Below are 23,941 nucleotides of genomic sequence, written 5' to 3' on the forward strand. Positions count from 1 at the left end.
AAATCAGTAAGTCAGGCAATATCTGTGGAGGGAGAAAAACAGTTAATGTCAGAGAGGTTCCTTCCATTAGAACTGTCTGGAAATGCTGGTGATCTGAAATTCTTGAATCTATTGCAACATCCCCAGAGCTGTAATGTGCAAAGTCATCAACTTGTCTTCTTCCTTGAAGAAGTTCTCTGAGTTAGAACAACTCGTCTTCTGAATTGGCACATGGGTCTGACTAACCACCATCACTCGTCATTGTTCACTCTATCACAGAAATTTCCTTGTTCTTTCCATTTTTATACCTTCCCTCCAAACATAAAACATGATTTCTGTCTTTTCCCAATACCGATGAAAGCTCATGAACATAAAACAACCAGTCTCCAGAATTTGCAGGGAATTTGTTTTGCTTTTAGGAACCCAAATTCTTGTGGAGCTTCCCTGTCTCTGTTTCCTTTGTAGAAGTATTTAGGATCCAGACTGAATAGAAATTGAGAAGCTTATGATCTATCTTGTTTTGGTGAGGGAAGCAACATTTTCAGTTCTTTGAGAACCTTATGCTTGTAACACTAACTTTATATTTGATGAATCCCCAGCAGTCCAGTAAAACACCAGGCCTGACCACTGGGGCTCTGCTCTTCTCGGTTGTTGGGGGCAAGATGAGTGAAGGCATTAACTTCTCTGATGACCTTGGCAGGTAGGAATTGACAATCAATGACTCCAAATTTCTTTGACCAAACCCATCAGAAATATTGCTGGTACTGTATTGAGTTTCATTATATCTCTCTTTGTGAATGAAGAGAAGGCTCCAAGGTTAACTACTCATGGGATCCAATATGCAGGGAAGACCAGGTGGACTTTTTCCAGTACTGGAACTCCACAGTATCAGTTGAATTGCCTGCCTAGTCCTATATCCATCTACCTCTTTGCCATGTTCACATACTACTTCTTCAGGGATTTGGAAGGATTGAGGAAGATTTCCGCTGTCGGGATATCTAATATGATAGGGCAAAAGTGGGTGAACAGTGTGTCAATGAACTGGAGCCTTACTCGATCACTTTTTAGTTCCCAGAAGTCCATAGATTTCAGCATCCAAGGTCACTGGTATGGATGAAGACCATGACATTGGCTGCCTGAGCCAGGCTTGGTCCCTAACTTTGCTCCTGTCTGTTGCAGGTGTGTGGTGATGGTCGGAATGCCATTTCCCAATGTGAACTCACCAGAGCTGAAGGAAAAGATGGCGTACCTGGATAAGACCATGGTATGTTAGGTGGATCTTGGAAATAGAGACTCCTTTTATTAGCATGGAGTTGCAATAGATGTGTTTGCATTCCCAGACGTCTAATGCCCCAGGACCCAACCTGTTGAAGCCCCACACTGATTATCTCTGGCACCATGAAATGATCACATAATCTTTATTTCCTGTCTGATGTTTCTTAAAATGTATTTGCATGAACCTTTCATTTTTAGCCTGGGTTAAGTTATAAGCCACCCTACTTTGCAAGTATAAAGCTCAACATAGCAACTAATTTTTCTTTCTCATCTCAATGTTTGTACATTGAAGGATTTTATTTTTATTTTAAAATGGTAGCTACTCTCGTGTTCTCTCCCCTGAAGATGCTGGGGTAGGAAGTGTACAAATGTTTTGTGGGTGCAAGGATACCAAGGCCTTAGGGACACAGCACCCAGCAAGATGTGTGGCAGAAAGGACATGCTTGTGGAATTTTAAAGGGCTTTCCTCTGCAATCACACATTGCAGTGAAAATCATGGGGAAGAAGGCTCTGGAGAGAATGTTGCAGGGGGTCCAGGTGATCAGGAATGGGAGAAATGCAGGTTGGAGGAGGCAGATAAACAGGTAAAATGAGAGGTGATAATAGGGTAGTTGAAAGGGAGATTAGTGTGAGGGGAGATGATAGGAGCAGAATATCTTTCCTTAAATTCAACATTTTTCAATAGGAGGTGGTGGCATTTATCAGTGCCTTGTTTTACAATCTGTAACTGGAGATGGTGGGCTGGCTTCATTGACTGGGATTGGGGAAGAGTACTAGCCTCTACTTGTCCACTCACACCTGATCTTCCCTGCTGCTGGAATGGCACAAAAATAAGTCATTGTTTTACTGCTGTCTTTTTAGTTCTATCACTTCTCCCTGGAGATTTGGGGCATCCAAGTTGTTTACTGTTTAAAGCATCTCCTTGGGGCATGGTTGTGGTTCATTCTCTTCTCCCATCTGCCATTCTCCATTGTTGACTAGTGATTGGTCATCATGAAGCTGATGCGAGTTTATTATGTCTTCAGATTGTGGCATTTTGTTTGCAGCATATTGCAAACTGCACCTCAGTGATTTATAGTTACAGCCGATAGTTACCTGGAAAGCTGTGTGTAGTGACAGCTCTATTCAGTTCCACTTGGTTAAGCTGACAACAGCAGTGCAATAACTGCAATCAGACTGAAACACACAGTTTGCATACGACTGCACTTTGCCGCAGAAATGATTCTGGTTTGATTGGGAAATATTGCTGCAGTTTCCCTCCATAAGTTCTGCTTTCTTTGCCCCTCGAATAGCTTTCTGAGTAAATTGATGTTTGGTATGATTGTGGAGCTCTGCCTGGCCCCCATCTCTAACTCGTTAACTAGAGTGAGTATTGTTAGTCAAGGCTCCATTTGAACCGTATGTCAACTGGAAATTAATTCAGACAAGAGGTTACATTTTCACTATTTCAAACAATGTCATTTACAAATAATCTAACGGAATAAAATATTTTCTTCCTGCTGTGTATTTTGCTTCTACAGTCAAAAATTGATGGGACGAGCCCAGGAAAAGTGCTACTGGAAAATCTGTGTATGAAAGCTGTCAACCAATCCATAGGTAGGTAACTGGTAATATAGAAGTGGGGCTGATGGGTAGCTTGATTTGCAATGCAGGAAAATACTTGAACCAACAGGGTAGCCAGGTAGGGAAACACTGATGAAGTGATCTAAAAGGGAAACCTTACAAACATCACAAAACAGGGCAAGGGGAGATCTGGTCACAGTGAGTACTATTGTCATGTTAATACTGCCTATAGTGAATGTGAGAGTCTCGGAGAATAATGAGTGGATCTTTAAGGTTATGATGAGGGTATCCATTCATTATTGTGACTTGTACAAAAATCCTTCTCAAGTCAAGTCGCGTTTATTTGCTGTTCACACCATAAACGTTGCAGTGTACAGTGAAAAGCAAGAGCATTTCCCTGGACTGTGGAGCTGGTTATTTACATCAGAAACTTTTTTTATAAATAACATATCACTTCTAAATACCATATTACTTATGCTAGCCCTGTGTCCCCAGAGTTCAGAAGGTTCATGGCTTGGGGGTCAAAACTGTTTTGTAATCAAGTCGTGAGGGCCCGAACACTTCGGTACCTCTTCTTGGATGGCAGGAGGGAGAACAGATTGTGGAAGGGGTGTGTGGAGTCCTTCACAATGTTTATAGCTTTCTGCAAACAATGGCTGTTATAAATGTCCCATCTTGGCAGGGAATGAGAACCCAATAATCCCCTCAGCAGTCCTTACCATCTGCGGCAGGGACTTGTGTTCTGAGATGGTACAGTTCCCAAACCAGACGGTGATCTAGTTATAGAGGATGCTCTCAATGCATCCCCTGTAGAATGTAGTGAGGATGGAGGTCGGAAGCTGAATTTTCCTCAACCTCCACAGGAAGTAAAGGTGTTGTTGGGCCTTCTTGGCAATGGATCTGGTGTTGGGGGACCAGGAAAGATCCTCCACCAGGTGCATGCCAAGGAATTTGGTGCTCTTGACTACCTCGACGGTGGAGCCATCGCTGGTCAGCAGAGTGATTTCCCCCCGGGTTCTCCTGAAGTCAACTACCATTTCCCTTTTGTTGACGTTCAGATCTAGGTTGTTGTCTCTGCAACAGTCAGTTAGTGATAGCACCTCCTCTCTGTAAGCTGACTCGTTGTTCTTGCTGATGATGTGGCGAGAACTGTGTCTCACTGCTCAGTCATGGGTCAGCAGGGTAAACAGTAGTAGGCTGAGCAAGCATCTCTGGGTGTCCCCGTGTTCAATGTGATGGTGTTGGACGTGCTGTTTCCGATCAGGACTGACTGAGGTCTTCCAATCAGGATGTCAAGGATCCAGTTACAGAGGCAGGTGTTTAGGCCCAACAGGTTCAGCTTCCTAATCAGGTGCTGCAGTACAATTGTGTTGAATGCTGAGCTGAAGTTTATGAACAGCATTTGAACATATGAGCCTTTATTTTCCAGGTGGGTGAGGGCTAGGTGGAGCATAATAGATTGGTTGGGACGATACGCAAACTGCAGGGGGTCCAATGAGGAGGGCAGCTGAGACTTGATGTGCTCCATGACTAGCCTCTCAATGCACTTCATGACTGTGACCACAAGTGCAAGAGGACAGAAGTCATTAAGACAGGGCACTGAGTGGTTCTTCGGCACATGAGTGATAGTGGCCATCTTGAACCGTGTTGGTACGACGGCATTGCTCAGGGAGATGTTGAAGATGTCTGCGAGGACATCAGCTCGTTGGTCCACACATCCTCTGAGTACCCTGTCAGTGATGCTATCTGGTCCCGCAGCCTTACGAGGGTTGACCTTCAGCCGCATCCTTCTCTCTTCATCCTTTGTGAGACGCAGTGCCTGTTTGTATGGAGTTGGTGTGGACTTCCTCGCCGCCACATCATTTCTCGCCTTGAAGCACACGTAGAAGTCATTCAAAGCATCCGGGAGGGAGGTATCCCTGGCACAGGCAGTTGGTGTGGCTTTGTGGTTGGTGATGGCACAGATGCCCTCCCACATGCGCTGTGTGTGGTCTTTGTCCCGGAAGTGACTGAATCCTCCAGGTATGAGCCCTCTTTGCCTCCCTAATGGCCTTGGACTGTTTGGCTCTTGCGTTGGCCAAGACTGCCTTGTCGCCTGCTTTGAAGGCAGAGACACAGTTCTTTAACGGCCAACACACCACTGCAGTCATCCATGGCTTCTGGATGGAGCGAAGAGTGATGGTCTTGGGCATGGTGACACTTTCTAATGTGGCTGATCACTGTTGCTGTATACTCCTCTAACTTGATGCGATCCCTGTCTATTACTGCCTCCTTAAACATGTGCCAGTCAGTACTCACAAAACACTGTCATTAATTGCTCCATTGTCCAGTTGCAGGAAACTGCATGATGTCACTCTTATCTGATCTTCATCAGGTAGTCCTCTGATATAGTCCTGCTTTCCATCCCTATAGGATGGCACCTGGAATTACACAAGAATCTATCCTTTGTCTGTTTATTTGCTCTGACTACATGTTGCTCATGAAGTCACAATCGGATGGGGTCAGTCTCTACCTGTATGTTAACAATGCCCAGTTGGGCCTTTTTTTTTTACTGAAGCTTTGTTTATCTGGCATTGGATGAGCTGTTATTTCTTCCAGCTAAACATTGGGAAAAATGAATGTCATTGATTCCATCCTGTGTTTAGGACTGTCCCGATGGGTATCATGGGTGCTAGTCTTGTACCTCCAGGGATTTGGGTGTGATCCGGATCTTGGGAGCTGTTTGTTTCAAGTATGCTCATTCTTGATGGGGTTACACAGGTTTCCCACGTGCTTCGGTTTCCTCTTGCATCCCAGAGATAATTGAGTTATCAGGTTAACTGGCAAAAGTAATCCCTCTCCCACTCCATCCCCAGTGTAGGTGGATAGTGGTAGCATTGAAAAATAATTGGGGAAAATGGAATTGTTCTGAGAGCAGGAACCAGCCTCCTATGTCATGAGATATTTGGAATTTCACTGTTAGCACTCAAATATTTTTGACCAGTTGGGTTATTTGAAAGTATCATTGCAAGACCATGAGGTCCAAAGTGATTAGTGCTACAACAGTTTCTGAGTCCCTGCCTTGCTAGACGTAGCTTATTTGACGTGGAACTCTGCTTGTTCACCTTCTATTGTTCACATACTGTGTTGTATGTAGGGCGAGCGATCCGCCATCGTGAGGACTATGCTAGTATTGTGCTCTTGGATCATCGCTACACCCAGCCCAGGATTCTTAGCAAGTTGCCAGGTTGGATCAGGGGACAAACACGGACAGAGGTTTCCTTTGGACCTGCCCTTGGAACTATTGGAAAGGTAGGCCTGCGGGGATGCATTTAATACCTGTCCAGCTACAGTGGGTGTTTCATTAACGTATTGTTTTTGGTTGATTGTGTGAAAAATGGATAACTTCAAAAATACTTTGTTATGTGGATTTAAATCAGACAAGTGCAAAGTGTTAAAACAGGGCAGGAATTGCACAGTAAATGGTAAGGCCCTGGTAAGTGTTGTAGAATAGAGGCATGGGGCAGAGATAGAGTTCAATGAAAGGATATCACAGGTAGACAGGGTGATGAAGAAAGGATTTGATCATTCATCACTCAGGGCATTTAGAGGAGCAGGGACATTGTGTTACAACTGTTCAAAACAGTGTGACCACCCCTGGAGTATTATGCAGTCTGGTTACCCAGCTATAGGGAAGTGTCAATAAGCTGGATAGGGTGCAGATAAGATTTGCAAGAATGTGACTGGAGAGGCTGAGGCAGGAGACCTTGGAGATTTATGAAATAATCAGGGCACAGATAAGATAAATAGTGGTCTTTCCCCCGGATTGGAGCATCTAAAATTCGAGGGTGTGTATTTAAGGTGAGACGAGGTGTAAAAGTGGACATTTTTTCTCAGAGGGTGATGGATGTGTGCAACAATCTGTCGGAGGCATTGGTAGAGGTTTGTGCAATTGTGATGTTTAAAAAATATTTAGACAGGTTTATGGTAGGAAAGGCTTTAAAGAGATATGGGTCAAACAGTGACAAATGGGACTGTACAAATGGCAGCAGATGCAGGAATCTGGATCCATGGGTGAAGCAGCATCAGAGGGAGAAAAATAATCGACATTGTGAGCTGGAACCTTTTATTGTCTGAATACAGAGGGGAGATACCCAGTGTAATGAAGACAGGCTGGGAGGGGGACACACAAGGGTCAGTGGAGATTGGAGAATGAGGGAGGGATGATGGTGAAAGGCAGTTGATTGGCAGTTGCCAGATGAAGGGAGAGGAAAATAGTGGTCAGGTGAAGATGAAACAGCCTTTATCTCTACTTGCAATTCTGCTCCACCCTGTACCACATAACACCTGACCCTCTTTTTGCCTCTTGCCTCTCTCTTGGTCACCTGCCAGTTACTGCTTCTGTCCATTATTCTTCAGCCTTCCCAGCTTCACCAATCCCCTCCATCCAATCCCTTCTATCTTGTCCACATCATAAGAACATGAAAACTAGGAGCAGGATCTGGCCTGTTGAGTCTGCTCTGCCATTTAAAAAAGATCATGGCTGTGGATGCAGCTCAACTTACCCCCTATAACCCGTCATTTCCTGGCCGTGCAAAAATCTGCCTCAAATATTTAATGAGGCACCCTCTCCTGCTTCCATGGGCACAGAATTCCACAGATTCATTACTCTTTGCACAAAGCAGTTCCTCCTCATCTTCAATTTAAATCTACTCCCTTGAATCTTGGGTTATGTCCCCTCCTTCTGGTTTCCAGTTTTCTCCCCTCTGCACTCTGTCTTGAAGAGATTGGGCGTGAAACGATGACCATTCTTTTTCTCACTGATGTTGCTCAACTAGCTGAGTTCCTCCAGCAGATTATTGGACGAGGTGTGCCATGCAACCTGTTTCCATATTGTTAGCCTCTATGACTAGAATTTGGGTAGGGGAAGAATAATGTATTTAAAATATAACCGATCTCATTTTATTTTTTGTTACAGTTCTTCAGGGACAGGAAGTCCCTTGGAGATGCGATGTAAGTAGATGTTTGTGTTACCATCAACCGCAGTCACGAATTTCAACTGATTCAAGCTACCTGATCCGTTTCATAGCCCTTTCCCAATTTTATGAAAATGACTCAAATTCTTATCTTTTCCATCCAGCTTTCTAGTTTTCTTGAGATTGATAGTTGTTGAGTGCTTTTTAGCACTTTAATTTACATTCCTTTTTGCTGAGAACTAAAATAATAAATATTTAAAGATGACCTTGTTTGTCCCTCTATGCTGAATGCTTCATCAGGTCTAGAGATGTAACCAACTTCTTTAGAAGGTAGCAAGGCTCAAGTCTTGACTATGATACAGTGACTTGTGGAAGGAACAGGACCGGGGAGGATGGATGGTGTTGAGAAAGGAAGGCTTGTGGGGAAAACAGGTGGTCTAAAGGCCATAAATGCCATGTAGTGAATGAACCCACAAACTTAGTGCGTACATTTGTTCACAAGATCCTTGACAGAGCTGGCTTCTGAACTGACCTTATGCAGACAAATTCCTTTCTTCACACTGGCTACTCTCCATGTTGTGTTGTACTCATTGTGCTATATTGGATAGACCAGAACCATTCTGATACATGAAGTGCTGTGGACCATTAGCATTGTCTGCAACCACAATAATCGCTCATTTTATCTTTGCTGTCAAACTAGGGTATCAAGCCTGGTTCAATGACGAGTTCAGAAGGGCATGCTGGAAGCCGCACCAGACTGATGGCTCATATGTGCCAAGCCACATGGTATTAAGCAATCTAACAATGGATGAAATCAAAGGTCTGCAATGTTAGCACATGAAGTTGGAAAAGGTGGTGCACAAACAGCTAATGGGAAGAGGAGTAAAACGCTAAAGTCTGCAGACAACATGATTGAAGTAAAATCAATGTTGGAGAAATGTTGCAGGTCAAACAGTGATACATAACTAGGCTTGCACCATTTATCAAGGTAATGGGAAGAGGAGGTTCTAAAAGATCTCCAACATTAATGGCAAGGTTGAGCATGTGAGTACGAAGGACTAGCCTGAAGAATTTGTAATCATTTTCAGCCAGAAGAGGTCCCAAATCCTTCACTGTATCCAATCTTCCCAGCTGTTCCTTGAGTCCAGAGTCTGCTTTCCCTGATGATGGGGATCTTGGGAGGAAGCCAAGATGAATCAGACAACGTTCCAGTTGTCATTGCTGAACCAACTGCACTTACAGTCAAGCTGTCACATTAATTGAGCAATGCACAGAAACCTTTCATGTACCTATTTTTTTTGGACCAAAACGTTGTGGAAACCACTTGGTCAAATATATGGTGGAATTTGGGAGGGAATATATTTGCATCTTGAACTGCCTCTGAAGCAATTCATGCTACTGTAAAAATAAGTTAACAAATGTTTATGGAATGATAGAATATGAAAAAGAACATGAACGCTGCAAGAATTGTGCAGTTCTTCCATCTCCCTGCACATTTATTTCTAATTCAGTTTTGAAATGGTTTGGTCTTCAAGGATCTTCCGCTTCAAGTGGATGGACGAGGTCAGAGCCGAACAAAAACTCCTGCTCGTCCTTCTTGGCTGAACCCTCTATTAAATTGTCTTTCTAAGGGAAAAGCCTCCGTTGCAGCCCCTCCATGAGGATCCCAATTTAGAGCCACAGCCAGAAAGCCTTGTGGTGGCCATTCAAATACTGGGTAAGGATCTCCACTGACTTTAACGCTCAGGGGATTGTGACGCGGCGGTCCGAATTCAATGGTGCATTTAAACTGGAGCAATCGTCGAGAAGGTCGGTGGCGACCAGTGCAGGGATGCTGACGGTTGGGCTGTGGCTGTGGGCCGCGACGACTCAAGCCACCTATTCTCCCCCCGTCGTGCTGCGCTGGCCGTTTGGGGTTCGCTGCCTGCTGGACTCGGCTGTGCGTTACACCTGCCTTCGGCAGCCATCGCTGGAGCTGGAGTACGAGCACAGCCCGGGCACCGACACCAGCGGGCCCGTCCCCACCCTCTGCTGGTTCGTCAGCCACCGTCAGCTGGCGACCGCCCAGAGGTGGGCGGACTGCCAGAACGTGGTTCAAATGCCACCCGAGGTGGCCGTCACGCTGCGATACTCCTCAGTCTCATGTCCTGACTGCAGCTACTGGGCGGCGATCATTTACACTGCCCCGCTGCTGACGGCTCTGTTCTTCCTGATGCTTGGCCAGGTCCCGATCATCTTGCAGGACGTGCCGTTGGCCTGGTGCACCAATCTGCTTGGCTCGGCTTGGACCTACCGCCTGAGCTGCCCTGGTGCCACGCCCAGCTCCACCAGCCTGGCTGGGGACAGGCAGCCATCCCCGAGCGGCCCCTGCTTTCAGAAACTGCTTTCAGAAGATTGGGCTTCTGAAGTGATGTTTGATTGGTCATCAGAAAGTCTCACAGGAAACTCCATATCTTATGAGTCATTGAACCCTTTGTCATTAGTACATTTAGTTGATGAGAGGTATTCAATTGAACTCAATGGTACCACTTTCTTTGGTTCTCAAAGTCTCAGTGGATATGACTTTTACATTAACTTCCCCCCCCCCCCAATGGATGGACGATGTGTTATCACCCCAAAGTATGGATGAGCCCTTCATACAAAATTCACCATGACATGCCTGAAATTTCAAGGACAGAGATCAACCCCTCCGTTACAAGGTGATTGCAAAAACATAGTACCCAACTGGCAACCTAGATAGTCTGAAGAGCAACCTTTTGGGTACAATTGTATATTTGGATACAGGCCCAAGTCAGCACAGTTTTTCCTTCCAATGGGAAGCATCTTAGGTCAACATGTCCTGATTAATGCTGTTCAAGTATTTTATAGCCAGGACTGAAACTTAAGGTCAGAGTCTACAATCTCCCATTTGATCTAAATAAGAGCTCCAATGTGGACCAGCTGTATGGCTTTGTGTATGGAAAAAATGCACTTTTAACAATTCTGCTTCATGAAACAGATTATCTGAAAGCAAATCAGTTGCACTACAAGGTTGCTTCCATGCTGAATTATTACACCTTTGAGGATAAGGACAAGGCCAAATTCATTAATCTCCGCGAGACTCTTATCAATGTCTCTGCCAGCATTCCTGTCACATCCCCCAACCTCATTTATCAAATATCTGCCTCAATCTATGAAGCAGCTCTAAAGGAAGATGAGGTCAGTCAGCGTGCCAAAAGCCTTGCTGCCACCAAGCTGTTCGAACTTTCTTTGGTTCTTCTGAACTATACAAATGAGGCAGTGATTCTCTCTGAAAATGCTGAGCTGTTATCCTGCAGTGTCCTGACTGCAGCCTCCAATGTGATGGCTGCCTTTTCTTCCAAGTTTCCGGCTCAAGGCTCTGTAGCAAGCATCTCTCTAACCAATGAGCAGCAGCAGGTGGTGGACGATATATTTTCCACCTTAAGGACATTGACTGAAGTGATATCTCACAGCAAAGTCCCTGGTCAAAAAGATACAACTATGACCACTAGTCAATGGGATATAACCATTAAGAAAGTTGAAAAATGCAACCTTGAGAAGTCTTATCTTTTTGATGTAGATTGTGACATCTGCATTTACCCAGTGATAACAGAAAGTGCCATGACAGATACACAGCCAGTATCCTCTGTAGTTTATAGGTTTGAGAAGAATCCTTTGCCATGGCTTGGGAAAGCATCTAACATTGCTACGGATGTCATTGCCTTCCACGCATTCATGCTTGATAGTAACAGAAGTGTGTACAACTTGGTCACCGAACAGATAGAGACACTTATGGTCAGAAGGGACATCGTGTCTTCACAAAGAATTAAATTGACCAAAGATCCCAGGAGAATGAGGGTGATCAGAGGCGGGTTTAGGATTGAAGTGAACTCCACCTCAGCTCAAGAAATCTTCCTCCAGTTAACTGTGGATTTGAATCCTGTCTTCACAGTCAGCATTTACACAGGGAAGGCATTTGCTGACCAGCTTCCAGCTCAGAAACATACCGTTCCACAGTGTGATTCAGACCCATCTCTACACAAAGGCATCCATATACCAGATCCTTACACTATAAGGATTCCAACCAGCCTATTCCAGAAAAATGTAACTGATCCAAATCAAAGCAGTTACATCAGTGTGATTGTGGAGACAAAGTTCCCAAAGCCTGGAGCAGTCATTAAGGCGGGGCTGCTAATCTCTATTTTCACCGTGAGCTGTCAGTCTTTCCAGGGGAAGGCTGACAATTGGGATTCCATCTCATGCATAACAGGTCCTCTCACAAACAGCAAGAAAGTGCACTGTATCTGCACAATTATCTACAGTAACAAAACTAAGAGAGACTTGAGCCTGAAGTTCCCCTGGTTCCTGGTGGCCAGTAGCTTTGTCTTGCCAAATGTTATTGATCTATATGAAATTGGAGAACTAACAGCCACCTTGCCAAGGAATCTAGTGACACTAATTACAGTCTTAATCATCTTCCTCATCTATTTCGTATTGGTTTGGTGGGCATGGAGAAAACGCAGGAGCGACATGAAAAGGATCATTATTCTTCCTGACAATGACCCCCATGATGCTGCATGTTACTTGGTGACCCTTTATACAGGGGGCCGACCTAATGCTGGGACAACTGCAGATGTCTTTCTTGTTCTGGTTGGCACATCTACTGAGAGTGATGTTTCCTTTCTCCAGCATCCAGAATACCAGACTTTCAGAAGAAGTAGCGTGGATACTTTCCTGCTCACTGCCAAGCATGATTTAGGGGAGCTTACCTTTATCAGAATCTGGCACAATAACGTTGGCTCCTCACCCTGCTGGTATCTCAGCCGGGTGAAAGTGCAAAATGTGCTCAGCAGGCAGCAATGGCACTTCTTTTGCAGAAGGTGGCTAACTATCACAGAAGATGAAAACCTATTGCTTGGGACTTTTCCAGTCACTCATGCTGGCAGCTTGTTGTGCAGACAAGATGCCTTCTTCATTGAATTGTCCAGCAGGATGGAGAAAGAACACTTGTGGTTCTCTATCTTTGCCCTCTACGTTAACCAGTCCTTCAGCAGAATTCAGCGGTTGTCCTGCTGTTTAACCATGCTGTTATGCAGTCTGCTCACTGGCATCATGCTCTTCCAGTTAGAGGAACAGGAAGAGTTCTGGCTCAATGTAAGGGTTTCTTTAGTAATCGCAGTTGAAAGTGCACTGGTGATGGTACCTGTGGAGCTCTTAATATCTAGCCTGTTTTCATATGCACAAAGGAAAGATGAATCCTTAATGGTAAAAGACCAAAATGGCAACTCTATGGATAATCTTAACTTGAAGTCAAACTTGAAAGAGAGGTTGAAGCATTGGTACTCAACAGAAAAACCAGTCAGTGAAGCTGAAGGAAATCCCAAGAAAGCAGTGGATATGCCAAAGGATGATCACTACAGTTATTTATCCTTCATTGCAGGTGAGGACAACATCTTTGAGTCCTCATTCAAAGGGAATAATAATTGTGTGATCCCACAGACTGTGGCAGATCAAATTACAAGGGAGGAGAATGAGGAGACATTAACTGGAAGAAAGAAGCCTGCAACGAAGACCAAGCCAAGGGCACAGCCTCGTCAAATTATACCTTCAAGACAGAAGAGTGCGAAAGTTAGATTTCACCAATCCTCTGAAAGTAGACATGCAAGAAATGAGTCAAACCGCATTCTTTCTCGGTGTCTCGTGTGTCTGGCCTGGTGCATTATTTGGCTGGTGTCAATTGTGTCCGCAGTGTTTATAGTACTTTATGGACTTTCATACGGTGTTCAAACCTCTTGGTTATGGCTGATGGCTTCTGTTGCTTCCATTCTCCAGAGTATTTTCTTACTGCAGCCCTTGAAGATTGTGGCCTTTGCTGCTCTCTTTGCCTTGAGCCGAAGACGTGCCCAGGATATGGACTGGTCTACAGGGATACAGGTGCTGGAGATTAGTGCAGATAACCTTCCCAAGAATGACAGTGACCATCTCCAATCGGAAATGAAGCACAGAAAGCAATGGAGACCCCTGGAAGGGGATGAGCTAATATTGGTGAAGAAAAAGGGAATGATCAAATATCGCACATTTGTGTTGTGCAGGCGGATGTTGTTGCATCTGGTTTTACTTGGATTCCTGGTATACTCTGTGAGCTTCTGTGACTACAACAATGCTTACTATTACAATCACATCATTCAACAGTCATTTTCCCAGAATCTGGAGAACGTTTACACAGTCCAAGAGTTCTACACATGGTTGAAGGTTACTTTCTTGCCCTTGATTCACAGTGACTCAAATCCATCATTTTTGAATAACACCAAGTCTGTGATCCTTGGACTACCACGAATGTGGCAGATCAGATCCAAACAAAAGTCAGTAGATTGCTTCAAGAAGCCCAATGCAATATCTACCATCCTGGGTAAATACCGTTGTCAACCTTTGTTTAATGCCAATCAAGAAGACACCAGGAATTACAATGGCTCCTGGGAGCTGTCTATTGAAAGTATCCCTGTGAAAAGTTCATTGGACTACAATGGTTGGTTATATGAAGCCAAAGATTTCCCTTGGTTCTATAAAACACGTGGGGTATATCGTGAGTATTCATTGGGGGGCTACTCCATCTATTTCTCCCCATCTAATCTCCAGAGTTCAATAGTAAGATTATTGACCCTCCAGAATAGCAGCTGGATTGACAGGAGCACTTGGGTGGTGGTCATTGAAGTCACCATCTATAATGCAAACATTGACTTATTAGGTAGTATTTCACTAATTCTGGAGACAGCCCCTCTGGGTGTAGTCAGCAAGAAGCGGTCAGTGAAGTCCATTTCCCTTAGACTCTTCATCAGTATTCTTTTCATCTTTTCCTTCATCATATTTGCTGCACAGGAATATATGGCAATGAGACAGAAAGGATACACGTACTTCCAAAAACTGGGGAGCATTGTCAGTTTGGTCATATCAGTCCTCCTGCTGATGGTGATAGTTCTTCATCTGGCTAAATTTTACTTAGTGCACAGCAGATTAAAGTTCTATGAGAAGAATCCAACATCCTTTATTGCTTTTCATGTCATTTCTGCCTTGGATCAGCTCCTCAGAATCAACATTGCTTTCTTAATCTTTGTCAACATTGTGAAGTTGCTTGAGTTCACACAATTCCTCTACCATGTGCGTCTGGTTCAGAAGGCCATTAGTGTAGGCTTTCCTGCCATCTGCTCCCTGGCTCTGCTTATGGTCATGTGTTCATTTATTTTTACATTACTTGGTTACCTGCTCTTTGGTCAGTTTGACAAGAATTTCAATGCAGCACAGACTATTGTATTGTATTACACTGGGGAATTTAATGACATAGATTTTCCCTATAGTAGGGTTACTGGTGGCATCTATGTGGTAACTTTTTTGTTTATTATGAACTATATTCTGATAAATCTTTTTGATTCAGTGATCATTCTGTCCTATGGAGACATGAGACAAATTGTTCACGAAAAGCCAGCTGAGGAGGCAGAGGTGGCAATCTCCGTAGTGCAACAATGCAGGCGTGTCTGGTACACAATGTGGAGGAAAACTCCACCAGAAGATGACAGTAAGGCTCTGACAACTTTGTTTTATGGACATGGAACCAAGAGAACTTATGCATTAAAAAAAAAGAAACTAAAAGGCAAGAAGGAGAACTACCTCTATATTTGATGACCCAGTCTTACTGGCTAAGAATCCACAGGGTTGCAGTCCTAAAAAGGGAGGAAAAGTGGCTAGGTAACTTTCAGAGCCAAAATCCTGTGGAGTTATTTTAAACTTATAGGCATTTAACTCTCTGAACAGGTTATTTCTGTTACATCTGTGTGGATCATCTTATTTGAAATTAACCAGATAATTTCTTTTGCAGTCTGTAGTTTAGTGATGAACTTTGATAACTGCTATATTCCCACAGTTGTTGCAAAATGTGAAGGTTACACCTTTCTGGTATGTGCAGGTTTAAAATGTCTGTCAAGTTGACACCAATGGCCGATGGTATAGCTTCAAAATTTTATTCAACTTTACTGAAATAGATGTAATATTCTCACCCATTTTCTGTGGCAGATTACTGATTGCTCCATTCTCTTAAGCCCCCTCCTAACTTTCTCAGTCACTGTTTTCAAAGGGGTATGATTTAGTGCCATTCCTGAAATGTGGTTGCAGAGTGGAGAGGATTGGGAATTAAATATCCAAAGACAGGCAAGAAGGTAAGGCAGGTGGGACAGCACTCAGTGAAAGATTAGAGCAAGATCGAAGGAGCAAAATGTTGAATCCATGTGGGTAGAGATTACGAATAGTAAAGGGAAAAAAATAATCACTCATGGGATTTGTCTTCAGGCCAACCAACAATAACATTACAGGGCATTGGCAATAAACCAAAAAATATCAGAGACATTCAAGGATGAACCTGCAATTATTGTGGGGGATTTTAATCTAGACTTGGTGAATCTGGTTGATAGAGTCAACCTTGCAGTCTTCATAGAATGCATACATGATGGCTTTCTTGAACAGCATGTTACTGAATCTACAAGGGAAAATGCTATCTTGGACCTCGTACTGTGCAATGAGATAGTGATTTTGTAGTTAGGGATCCTCTTGGAAAGAGGACCAAAGTATGACTGAGTTTCTGATACAAATGGAGGGTATAATAGTTAGGTCTAAAACCAGTGTATTATGCCAAAACAAGGAGATGAGGGAGAAGTTGGCCATGGTGGAATGGGAATGCAAGCTATAGAGGGATAGTTGAGGAACAGTGGAAGACTTTCAAAGAGATTTTCAGTGCTCAAAGTATATTCCAGTTAAAAGCAAGGTCAGCAAGGGTGAGGACACGCAGCCTTTGATAAATAAGCTCAGGCATACAAACTTCCCAAGAGCAGTGGGACTAGAAGACTGGGGAAATTTTTAAAAAGAACCACGAAGCGAGCAATAAGAGGGAATGTAGACTATGAAAAAAAATTAGTACAAAATATAAAACTGGGTGTAATTTTAAAAAAAAATTGTATAAAGCACAAAAGGGTGGCTCAAGTGAAGGTTGGTTTCTTGGAGGATGAGAAGGGGAATTGACATTGGGTAATGAAGAAATGGCTGAGGTTTTGAATGACTATCTTCTGTCAGTTTTCATGGTGGAGGATACATCTTCCATTCCTAAGACAGATGTATGGATGTGATGGGAGGTGAGGACATGGATGTAATAGCTATCCTAGAGAGGTAGTACTGAAAAAATTGAGGGTCTAAAGATAGACAAGTCACCTGATCCTGATGGAATGCATCCCAGGACACTGAGAGAATCAAAAGTTATAGTCCAGGCTTTGGTGATAATTTACCAAATTTCTCTGGATTCTGGGCATGTTCCAGCAGATTGGAAGACTGTGAATGTCACACCACTATTCCAAAAAGGATGTAGGCAAAAGGCAGGGAACTACAGTCCAGTTAGTTTAACATCTGTGTAGTTGGGAAAATACTTAAAGCCATCAATAAAGAAGAAATAGCAAGGCATCTGGATTGAAATGGATCCATCAGGCAGATGCAGTAAGGATTCAACAAAGGCAGGTCCTGCTTTTAAACAAACTTACTTGAGTTCTTTAAGGATACAATGAGCATGGTAGATAGAGGGAGCAGATGGACATTATTTACATAGATTTCCAGAAGGCATTCTATAAAGTACCACATAAAAAATGTACATAAGATAATGATGCACAGAGTTGCGGTGATGTTTTAATATGGATAGAGAATTGGTTTGCCAATAGAAAGCAGAGTTGGGATACAGGGGTCTTTTTCTAGTTGGCAATTGGCGGTGAGGAGGGAACCGCAGGTGTCAGTGCTGGACGTACAACTGTTCGCGATATGCATTAATGATCTGGGGAAGAACAGTGCTGTATATCTAAATTTGCTAATAATACCAAATTGAGTGGAGTCATTCTTTGGCATCACCCATGTTCTCTGATTCTGGAAACAGACACAGCTCTCCAAATTTGAACACAAGTCAAGAAAATGAGCAAGTGCTTCAAGGACATTATCAAGAATTCTCAAAGTTACAACATCCTCATTGACTATGGTCTTGAGTGTTCTGTGCAGACAAGTATTATCTGGATAACACCAAACATCCAAGACTCGAATGGAACATGGGAGGCTTAGTGAAATTGGCAGAATTCCAGCTCCCTTGTATTTTTTAGGAATATTGTGTACAATTCCTGGAAGTATAAATGAAGAAAGGAGCCATTTGTTCTACCTGCCTATTAACTACTGTGACAGAGTATATAAAAATGTTTTTGGGAGATAAATTGGGAAAGGTTTGTTAGAGTAAGTCACATACAAACACTTTAAAACAGATCTTATTTGAAATACTGGATCTCTGCTAATGCTATACATGTTGGGGCCCACAGTCTTTGCAAGAGCTTTGGAGAGTGCCCAAGAGACTTCATTAATGGATTGTTGTTTACAAAAGGCAACAGATGAAAGAGGGTGTCTCAGCTGCCTTGTGTCTGGAAGGGAGCTTGCTGTTCTAAGAGGGTCATATGGTTTTGCAAGCAGAGAGAGTCAAACAGGCTTTCTCTCAGAGAAAGAGACAAAGATCACTTTTACAGTGTTACTGCCAGCCACAGCAGGTGGGACTGGAACAGGACAAGCTGGCAAGCTTTTGGAAAGTCCCATTTGGAAGATGGCTTGGTCAAATCCCTTGTGGTTCATGCAAGAGGAGAGGACTGGTTGTCCAATGATTCACTTGGAATAAGTGAAACAAAAAGGAACTCTAGTGACCTGAAAGAAAGAGGTTATCATCTGGAGAACCGTGAATGGGCATGTTTCATCAGCAAGACACTGAAGTGGCTGATGGAAGTTCATCAGTTGTGGATGTCCTGGAACAACAAATCTCTCTCTGAAAACCAACAAGAACGTTCCTGAGTGGTAACCATTTACCTTTCAAGCACCAAAGCCTAGTAAACTTTATAACTGTAAAATTCTGTGCACACTATAAGAATTGCCTGTAACCAGTGAACGTGAAGGAATGAGAAGTGAGATTGGACTGTGAATCAAAGAACTTTTATGAACTTACACACACTACATACACATGCACTTAGAATTAGAAGGGGGTTAAGTAAGTCAGGAGTGAAAAGTTTAAGTTTGATTCATTTCATGTTTAAAGATAATTAAAAGCAATTTTTAAGTAATCATTTGTCTTGGTGAATATCTATTGCTGCTGGGTTTTGGGGTCCCCTGGGCTTGTAAAACTACACATTATATTTTTGAACATGTCATAGCTTCATTGGTGATGAAAATAAGACAAACTGATTGTATAATAGGGGTGTAGGCTCAAAGGCTGAATGGACTACTCCTGGGTCTATTTTGTACGAATCTATGAACAATCTGCAAGTTCAGTTGCAGTCACTTTGAGCAAAGGAGGCAGAGAGGATGATGTGATAGAGGAATATACACTTACAAGAAGCACAGATGGATAATCAGAATCAATTTCCCATGGCAAAGACCAAAAACAAGGGATCACAATTGTGAAGAAAAGGAGTTTTAAAGGAGATCTGAAGGGAATGTTCCCTTTGAAACACTGCTAGAGGAGATGGACAAGTCACATACAATCAGTGCACCTGAAGTACATTTAAACTGACACAAACCATAGAAAAATAAAGAATGTATAAAATAAGAGTTCATCTCGCTATCTGATTTATCTATGTCACTTCAACAAGAGAATGGCTGATCTGGCCATGGATGCAATTTCACTTGGCTCCCTTTCCCCACAACTCTCAATTCTACTATTCAAAATCTGTCTTAAATATAGTGAGGCAGTCTTGACTGCGGCCCTGGACAGAAAATTTAGATACACTTCTTTCTGGGAGAAGACATTTCTCCTCATTGGTCTTAAACCTACACCCCCAAATGATCATATATTACCTGGTTCTAGTTCCATGTGGCTAAGATCTCTACTTATTCTTCTCAACTTCAGTTCCATTTCTAGAATCAACCTGCTGCACTTCCTCTGCACCAGCCCCAAAGCCAGTACATCCTTTATCAAAGTGAGACCAGAACTGAATATAGCACTCTCGCTATGGCTTCAACATTACCCTGCACATTTGCAGCAGATTCTCTCTGCTCAATCCCTCCAGCAATGAATGTCATTACCACCTTACCTGCTGCACCTGCAATTTTGCCATTCACACACAAGCACTCCCAAATCTCTCTACACAATAGCAGTCTACAATTTTTCACCATTTAAACAATCCAGTCTACTGCTTCTTTCCAAAGTGGACAGCATCACATTTATCAACATTGCATTCCATCACTCACTTAAGACATCTATAAATCTCTCTGCAGATGCTGGACCCTCTATTCAATTAGCCTTCCCACTCATTGTGTCATCTTCAAACTTGGATGCACTGCACAGGTCCCCCTCTCCAAATTTTTTAAAAATGTATACACATGAACATAATGTGGGAAGATGGGAACAATACAGATTGGGGGATGTCACCATGGAAGTTGTGGGTTGAAAGACCAATTCCTGCACAACTCTCTCCAATCAGTAATGTTACAGAATCATCCATAGAGTGACATTAAAGTCCCCAATCTGCCATTGCTCTTTCTACCAAACAATGCTTAATAAGTTAAAATTGATTAATCATTTTGCTTCTTTTCGGATGCATTGAAACTTCATGGGTTGTAGTCAACATTAAAATGTTTTAGGGTGACTTTCCTTCAACTTCATGTGATGTTAGTGAATGGAACACACTGCAATATTTTCATATCAGAGTCCAGCCTGTGTTCTGAAAATATGAGCATATGTAGTGAGACATTTCTCGCACTTTTAACTTATTCCCAAACATTGAAAGATTGTACCAAAGTTGACTGGACTGGATGTGCTTTCCTTCCCTTTTAAAAAAATACCCAGCTTGATAAGACCATTTCAGCTTTCAGCGCAACCAATGCAGAAATGACCTCAACAGGACTTCATATCATTTTTTTCCTCAGTAGATCATCAACATTAATTAATAAATGTTAAAAAAAAATCCTGTGCTGCATTTAAGGAAGCAGTTTTATTTATTTTGAACATTAGCACAGCCCTCTGGGTTATTAGTTCAGCCGATATGCCAATATGATATTATGGCAATTAGTAGGTAGTTTGGCTGAAACCTAAAAGTTACAAAACATTGGTTAATTCTACTGGTCAAGCAGACAGATTTTTTCGATAGATAAATGATAGGTTTACTCAAAAGGATAGTCCTTGTGCTTAACACAACTAAATTGGAAAAAAGAATAAAGGTAGAGATACCACTTTTTAAAATTAAATACAGGCAAATCAAAGAATACACTTGCCAAGTTAAATTGTAAGCAATGGAGGCCTCAAATTTTGTTAAACTATGCACAGTCTGGCCACAATGATGGCTTAGAGAGATTTTAGACCAGTGTACAACCCACATCATTCACTTGGTTCCACCCCTTCATTCCAGGGCAAGGCAGTACTGAGAACCAACACCAGGTCTGAGAGCTTCCAACCAGAAACCACATCCAGCAAGTGTTTACACCACCTACCCCCAGGCTGGCTGAATGCTGGTGAGCATTTCTACTCTAGAAATAGCTGCCACTTGCCTTAATGTTCCACAATGACATCCAATTCCATTAATCACCAACCCAGAACCTAATTAGACCAACTACATTAAAAGTTCTTTTCTTTGGCTTGACTTCACGGACGAAGATTTATGGAGGGGGGTAAATGTCCACGTCAGCTGCAGGCTCGTTTGTGGCTGACAAGTCCGATGCGGGACAGGCAGACACGGTTGCAGCGGTTGCAGGAGAAAATTGGTTGGTTGAGGTTGGGTGTTGGGTTTTTCCTCCTTTGCCTTTTGTCAGTGAGGTGGGCTCTGCGGTCTTCTTCAAAGGAGGTTGCTGCCCGCCAAACTGTGAGGCACCAAGATGCACGGTTTGAGGCGATATCAGCCCACTGGCGGTGGTCAATGTGGCAGGCACCAAGAGATTTCTTTAGGCAGTCCTTGTACCTTTTCTTTGGTGCATCTCTGTCACGGTGGCCAGTGGAGAGCTCGCCATATAACACGATCTTGGGAAGGCGATGGTCCTCCATTCTGGAGATGTGACCCAGCCAGCGCAGCTGGATCTTCAGCAGAGTGGACTCTATGCTGTCGACCTCTGCCATCTCGATTACTTCGACGTTAGGGATGAAAGCGCTCCAATGAATGTTGAGGATGGAGCGGAGACAACGCTGGTGGAAGCGTTCTAGGAGCCATAGGTGATGCCGGTAGAGGACACATGATTCGGAGCCGAACAGGAGTGTGGGTATGACAACGGCTCTGAATACGCTTATCTTTGTGAGGTTTTTCAGTTGGTTGTTTTTCCAGACTCTTTTGTGTAGTCTTCCAAAGGCGCTATTTGCCTTGGCGAGTCTGTTGTCTATCTCATTGTCGATCCTTGCATCTGATGAAATGGTGCAGCCGAGATAGGTAAACTGGTTGACCGTTTTGAGTTTTGTGTGCCCGATGGAGATGTGGGGGGGCTGGTAGTCATGGTGGGGAGCTGGCTGATGGAGGACCTCAGTTTTATTCAGGCTGACTTCCAGGCCAAACATTTTGGCAGTTTCCGCAAAACAGGACGTCAAGCGCTGAAGAGCTGGCTCTGAATGGGCAACTAAAGCGGCATCATCTGCAAAGAGTAGTTCACGGACAAGTTTCTCTTGTGTCTTGGTGTGAGCTTGCAGGCGCCTCAGATTGAAGAGACTGCTATCCGTGCGGTACCGGATGTAAACAGCGTCTTCATTGTTGAGGTCTTTCATGGCTTGGTTCAGCATCATGCTGAAGAAGATTGAAAAGAGGGTTGGTGCGAGAACACAGCCTTGCTTCACGCCATTGTTAATGGAGAAGGGTTCAGAGAGCTCATTGCTGTATCTGACCCGACCTTCTTGGTTTTTGTGCAGTTGGATAATCATGTTGATAGAATAGGTTAGAAAATATATAGCCCCCAACAGGAAACTCATCTTCTGTTTGGCTGATTTACCCCCACCATCTATAGGATAAATTTAGCAGCATAATGTTGCGTATTTTCTGAAATAAATCCAACCCATACTGGCATTCACAATCCTCAGGGACAAAAATCAGTCCACAGTTGGTGTAGCGACGAGCATAACACCTTTATAGCATCACCAATCAGGTCTGGGTTCGAATCCCGCACTGTCTGTAAGGAGTTTGTATCTTTTCCCTGTGTCTGGGTGGGTTCTCCCCAACATTCAAAATGTTGTCACACCTCACCAGAAGGAATTGAGAAACACATTTCACCATTACTTAAAAAAGAAATTAAAAGAATCTGATAAAAAAAGTTAAAGAAACACTGGAGCTGTTAGCTCAGAAGATAGATATAATGGAAAATTATAATAGAAGAAACAATATAAAGATAGTGGGCCTTAAGAAAGATGAAGAAGGCAAAAATATTAAAGAATTTATAAAAGAATGGAACCCCAGGGTCCTAGGAAGACCAGAATTACAAGAAGAAATGGAAATAGATAGGGCACACAGAACATTAGCCCCTAAACCACAACCACAACAAAAACCAAAATCCATTCTAGTAAAATTCCTAAGATATACAAGAAGAGAAAATATATTGGAGAAGGCAATGAAGAAAATAAGAGAAGACAAAAAACCACTGGAATACAAGGGTCAAAATTTTTTTTTCTATCCAGATATGTTTTGAACTCCTGAAGAAGAGGAAGGAGTTCAATGCAGCAAAAACGACCCTGTGGAAAAAAAGGTTATAAATTTATGTTAAAATACCCAGCGGTACTTAAAATAGTTATCCCGGGGCAGCAAAGCAAACTATTCTCGGATCCGGAAGAAGTACGAAAATTTGCAGAACAACTACAAAACAGACAGAGATGAAGAGATGTAACAAGAACAAAACTGACAACAAATTATATAGATATATATATATAAATAGAGTATAGGTAAGAACTAAGAAGGGAAAGAAAGGGAAGAAAGGAAGTAAGGAGGGAATTAAGAGAGTGACCTTTGTTATATATGAAGATTAAAATCTTTTCTGAGGGGGCTGGGTGGGGAAGAATAACAGTCACTGCGAAATCAGTTGACGCTTGTGAGCAAATTCACAAATCCAAATGGAGAGGGGAGATGTGGTTGCCTGACAAAGGACAAAGGGCAACTCAGAAAGGGGAG

The 23,941-nt window shown here is 43.0% G+C and overlaps 3 protein-coding genes across 12 annotated transcripts in view; all 3 read left to right on the forward strand.

Moving 5' to 3' along the window:
- ddx11 (DEAD/H (Asp-Glu-Ala-Asp/His) box helicase 11) overlaps positions 1-23,941 on the forward strand; it is a 152,210-nt gene that overhangs the window by 80,719 nt on the left and 47,550 nt on the right. For 4 of the 10 annotated variants that reach the window (XR_011346544.1, XM_069903232.1, XM_069903226.1 and 1 more), the window contains exons 23-27: positions 579-679; positions 1,159-1,243; positions 2,775-2,850; positions 5,954-6,108; positions 7,775-7,809. Coding sequence is in view for 9 of the 10 variants with exons in the window: in XM_069903232.1 (XP_069759333.1) it covers positions 579-679; positions 1,159-1,243; positions 2,775-2,850; positions 5,954-6,108; positions 7,775-7,809 (452 nt within the window). In the remaining variant the exon portion in view is untranslated. Of the gene's footprint in view, positions 1-578; positions 680-1,158; positions 1,244-2,774; positions 2,851-5,953; positions 6,109-7,774; positions 8,038-8,472; positions 8,711-15,201; positions 15,351-17,727; positions 18,954-21,220; positions 21,417-23,941 lie in introns of those variants that run through there. The other 6 variants (XM_069903230.1, XM_069903234.1, XM_069903231.1 and 3 more) reach the window with 6 other exon arrangements.
- On the forward strand, positions 8,807-10,603 carry LOC138745846 (uncharacterized). The gene has a single exon (XM_069903245.1). The coding sequence runs from the start codon at positions 9,604-9,606 to the stop codon at positions 10,399-10,401; it is 798 nt and encodes a 265-aa protein (XP_069759346.1). The 5' UTR covers positions 8,807-9,603; the 3' UTR covers positions 10,402-10,603.
- LOC138745803 (polycystin family receptor for egg jelly-like) lies at positions 10,797-15,197 on the forward strand (the record flags this gene model as incomplete). Its single annotated transcript, XM_069903120.1, has 1 exon — positions 10,797-15,197. A coding segment is annotated over exon 1 (4,386 nt), but the record flags the coding sequence as incomplete, so codon positions are not given.

This window comes from Narcine bancroftii, chromosome 11 (assembly GCF_036971445.1).
Source record: "Narcine bancroftii isolate sNarBan1 chromosome 11, sNarBan1.hap1, whole genome shotgun sequence".
Taxonomy (NCBI): Eukaryota; Metazoa; Chordata; class Chondrichthyes; order Torpediniformes; family Narcinidae; genus Narcine; species Narcine bancroftii.